This window comes from Phocoena phocoena, chromosome 5, assembly GCF_963924675.1.
Source record: "Phocoena phocoena chromosome 5, mPhoPho1.1, whole genome shotgun sequence".
Lineage (NCBI taxonomy): Eukaryota > Metazoa > Chordata > Mammalia > Artiodactyla > Phocoenidae > Phocoena > Phocoena phocoena.
Window position 1 is genome coordinate 75,709,977 of NC_089223.1, and position 4,518 is coordinate 75,714,494.

The window sequence follows — 4,518 nt, forward strand, 5'->3', positions numbered from 1 at the left end:
TTCTTTTAAATTTTTTTTCCTATGAATGAACAATACTTTTTTATTTCTCTGCATGCCTCATAGTTCTTTTACTTCAGTCAGGCATTTTGAATATTATAACGTGGTAACTGGAAATATTAGGATGTGGTAACTCAGATTCTCCTCTTTCCCAGGGTTTGTTGTTGCTGCTTGCTGTGGGGTGTGGTTGTTTATCTGTTTAGTGATGTTTCTAAACTATTTTTGTAAAGACTGTATTCCTTCTTGTGTGTGGCCATTGAATTCTCTGTTCCATTGGCTTAGTGGTCAGCTAGTGATTTGACAGAGATTTTCTTAAACATCTGGAGAAAAAAAACCAAACCAAAACAAAACAAAAAATACCTGATCTTTGCAGATTGGCTGTGTTGAAGCACTTCTTCAGTGCTTATCCAGGCTGTTTACACCTCTGCCTTAGCTTTTACTTTCTGCTTGCACGGAGCCTAAAAGCCAATCAGAGGTGAATGTTTAGGATTTTCTCAGGTCTTCTCTGAGCATGCATCCAGCCCTGGGCATGTGTATGGCCTCTAGATTACCTGGGATACATGGAGATTTCTAGAGCCTTTTTTCTCCCATGTATCTCCTTTCCCAGCTTCCTCTTTCTCTGGCTTTCTGGTGTGTCTGCTGCCTGCCCCATATCTTATCCCTTCCTCCAGGTAGCTGTGGCTAGTGTTTGTGCCTTTAAAGGTTTTCGAAACACTGTCCAGGAGGCTGCTGCAGCCCTGGGAAAGTTCTGAGTTGGATGGGGTGAAACAAAGGCACACTCCTGAGTGGACCCCTCAGAAAGCCACCAGACAGGTTATAACACACACCCACAATTCTTTGCTAACAAGGTCTGTATTGCCTTTCCTGGCACAAGCAACTTGTATAACTGGAAAAAACAACACATTAAATTATGGGGACAGAAATGATTCTGATAATGAATGAAGAACTCATTGAGATTTTGTGTTTAGTAAGCTGAGGTTTGAGAGCAATCATCCAATCTTTATACATTTTAATGTATATTATATTTCTAGAATTTGGATTCATAGCAAGATGTTCTGAAGAACAGCAACAACCCTCTAGGGGATAGCCACTTCAACATCATGACCAAAGGCAAAGAATCTGCTGTCAGAAACCTTCATTTTGTTTACATCCTGACGTTAGTATTTGGAACCATAATCCATTTCTCTGATGAAAGTGAATTTGTGGTGGACATGTCAAAAATAGGCCTTATTCGTGTTCGCAAAGACCTGTCACCAAAAACCAAAGTCTTAGATATGTCTCAAAACTACATATCTGAGCTTCACCTCTCTGACATCGGCTTTCTCTCAGGGCTGAAAGTTTTGAGACTTTCCCATAATAGAATCCAGTACCTTGATATTAGTATTTTCAAGTTCAACCAGGATTTGGAATATTTGGATTTATCTCACAATTGGTTGCAGAAGATATCCTGTCATCCGATCACTACAAGTCTCAAGCATTTAGACCTCTCATTCAATGACTTTGATGCCCTGCCCATCTGTAAGGAATTTGGCAACTTGACTCAACTGAATTTCTTAGGATTAAGTGCGACAAAGTTACAGCAATTAGATCTACTACCAATTTCTCACTTGCACCTCAGTTGCATCCTTCTGGATTTGGAAGGTTATTTTGTGAAAGAAAATGAGAAAGAAAGTCTTCAAATTCTGAATACAAAGGAACTTCACCTTCTTTTTCACCCAAATAGCTTCTTCTCTGTCCAAGTGAACATATCAGTGAATAGTTTAGGGTGGTTACAACTGACTAATATTAAATTGAATGACGACAACTGTCAAGTTTTAATTAAATTTTTGTCAGAACTCACTAGAGGGCCAACCTTACTGAATTTTACCCTAAACCATATGGAAACAACTTGGAAATGTTTGGTTGGAGTTTTTCAATTCCTTTGGCCCAAACCTGTAGAATATCTCAATATTTACAATTTAACAATAGTTGAAAGCATCAGTGAAGAAGTTTTTACTTATCATGAAACAACATTGAAAGCACTGAATATAGAACATATTATAAACAGAGTTTTTATTTTTTCACAGACAGCATTATACAGAGTGTTTTCTGAGATGACTGTTACGATGTTAACCATATCAGACACACCTTTTGTACACATGCTTTGTCCTCAGAAACCAAGCACATTTACGTTTTTGAACTTCACCCAGAATATTTTCACAGATAGTGTTTTTCAAAATTGCCACACTTTAGTTAGATTGGAGACACTTATTCTACAAAAGAATGAATTAAAAGACCTTTTCAAAGTAGGTCTCATGACTAAGGATATGCTCTCTTTGGAAATACTGGATGTTAGCTGGAATTCTTTGGAATATGATAGACATGATGGAAATTGCACTTGGGTTGGGAGTATAGTGGTGTTAAATTTATCTTCAAATATACTTACTGACTCTGTTTTCAGATGTTTACCTCCCAGGGTCAAGGTTCTTGATCTCCACAATAACAGAATAAGGAGCATCCCTAAAGATGTCACCAGTCTAGAAACTTTGCAAGAACTCAATGTTGCTTCCAATTCTTTAGCCCACCTTCCTGGATGTGGTACCTTTAGCAGCCTTTCCATACTGATCATTGACTATAATTCAGTCTCCAACCCATCAGCTGATTTCTTCCAGAGCTGCCAGAAGATTAGGTCCCTAAAAGCAGGGAACAATCCATTCCAATGTACATGTGAGTTAAGAGACTTTATCCAAAGTGTAGGCCAAGTATCAAGTGAAGTGGTAGAGGGTTGGCCTGATTCTTATAAGTGTGATTATCCAGAAAGCTATAAGGGAACCCCACTAAAGGACTTCCATGTATCTCAATTATCCTGCAACACAGCTCTGCTGATTGTCACCATTGGGGTCCCTGGGCTGGTATTGGTTGTTACCGTGACTGTCCTCTGTATCTACTTGGATCTGCCCTGGTATCTCAGGATGGTGTGTCAGTGGACCCAGACCCGGCGCAGGGCTAGGAATGTACCCTTAGGAGAACTCCAAAGAGCTCTCCAGTTCCATGCGTTTATTTCATATAGTGAACATGATTCTGCCTGGGTGAAGAATGAGTTAATACCAAACCTAGAAAAAGAAGATATAAGAATTTGTCTCCATGAGAGAAACTTTGTTCCTGGCAAGAGCATCGTGGAAAATATCATAAACTGCATTGAGAAAAGTTACAAGTGCATCTTTGTTTTGTCTCCCAACTTTGTCCAGAGTGAGTGGTGCCATTATGAACTCTACTTTGCCCACCACAATCTCTTCCATGAAGGATCTAATAACTTAATCCTGATCTTGCTGGATCCCATTCCACAGAACAGCATCCCTGGCAAGTATCACAAGCTGAGGGCTCTCATGGCCCAGAGAACTTATTTGGAATGGCCCAAGGAGAAGAGCAAACATGGACTTTTTTGGGCTAATATTAGAGCTGCTTTTAATATTAAATTAATACTAGTCACTGAAAGTGATGCTGTGAAAGCTTAAAAAAGGATCAGACGTCCAACTTAAGAAACCATCACTAACTTGAATTCTGATGGACTCTGTGCTTTCAAGTTATTGTGTTTGCTGCCTCCATTATCTCCATGCATTCAGGAAACACTTAATGAAAACTGTGTTTCAGTTGAACTGGGAACCAGACTGGGGGCTGTGGTGGTGCTCAAACGTGCTGATGACAGGTAGCTCAGTCTCTTCTGGTTGAACCATTCCGTTTCAAATTGAAACAAGCTCTTTTGAGTAAATGCTCAGTCGTTCAAGGACCTTTCCCCTCTCTTCTCCTTTTCCCAGAGGATTTTGTGTGAGCAGGAGTTTATGAGACTTCATGGCAGGAAAGAGTCAACCTCAGAACTGTATGCAGTGGTACTTGGGGTGTCCTGTGGATCCTCATCGGCCTCTGGTCAGCTCTGTTATCCTGCTCTACTTTGGGGCTGGGGGAGAAATTAGACCAGATATGGAAAATAAAGATACTTTTTTTTTTCTTCACATCTGAGTAATAGTTTATAAAATGTTTGACTTTGCTACACAAATATGCAATTAATCAGTAGCGACTCATGGCATTGGTAGTCTATGTATATAAAGGGAAATAGAGTCTTAGTCATAGGCTGTTGAGGCCAAAGACATGATTTACTGGCTTGCCAAGGAAACTCAGAGCCAGATTTATTTGTAACCGATTGAATAGGAGTTATCTGGTTGTGTTAGAATTTTGGCGAATGCCTCAAAGCTGACAAAGGGCCGTAAATATCACCACATTTTAAACAGATATTAGACACAGCCAGGCTGGAATTATAAAAAAATAGCAGAAAGAGGTCAGTAACTATCAGTAACTATCAACTCATATTACCCATTTTCAGAAGACTGGCTTCAAAAGGGTGATTAGAGAGTCATTAAGTAGAGGTTCTAGACTTATGGGGAAATTGCTTTGGATTTCTTCCAAAGGCAAACGAGATGGGCTGTAAGCTTAGGAGAACAGAAACCTCACATCCTACTCGCAGCCTGAAAGCTTGCAGAGTAACAG

General features: G+C 39.7%; 1 protein-coding gene across 1 annotated transcript; it reads left to right on the plus strand.

The window, feature by feature from the left end:
* The first annotated feature begins 1,032 nt into the window (after positions 1-1,032).
* TLR6 (toll like receptor 6) lies at positions 1,033-3,492 on the plus strand. The gene has a single exon (XM_065877931.1). The coding sequence runs from the start codon at positions 1,098-1,100 to the stop codon at positions 3,489-3,491; it is 2,394 nt and encodes a 797-aa protein (XP_065734003.1). The 5' UTR covers positions 1,033-1,097; the 3' UTR covers position 3,492.
* The last annotated feature ends 1,026 nt before the right edge of the window (positions 3,493-4,518 follow it).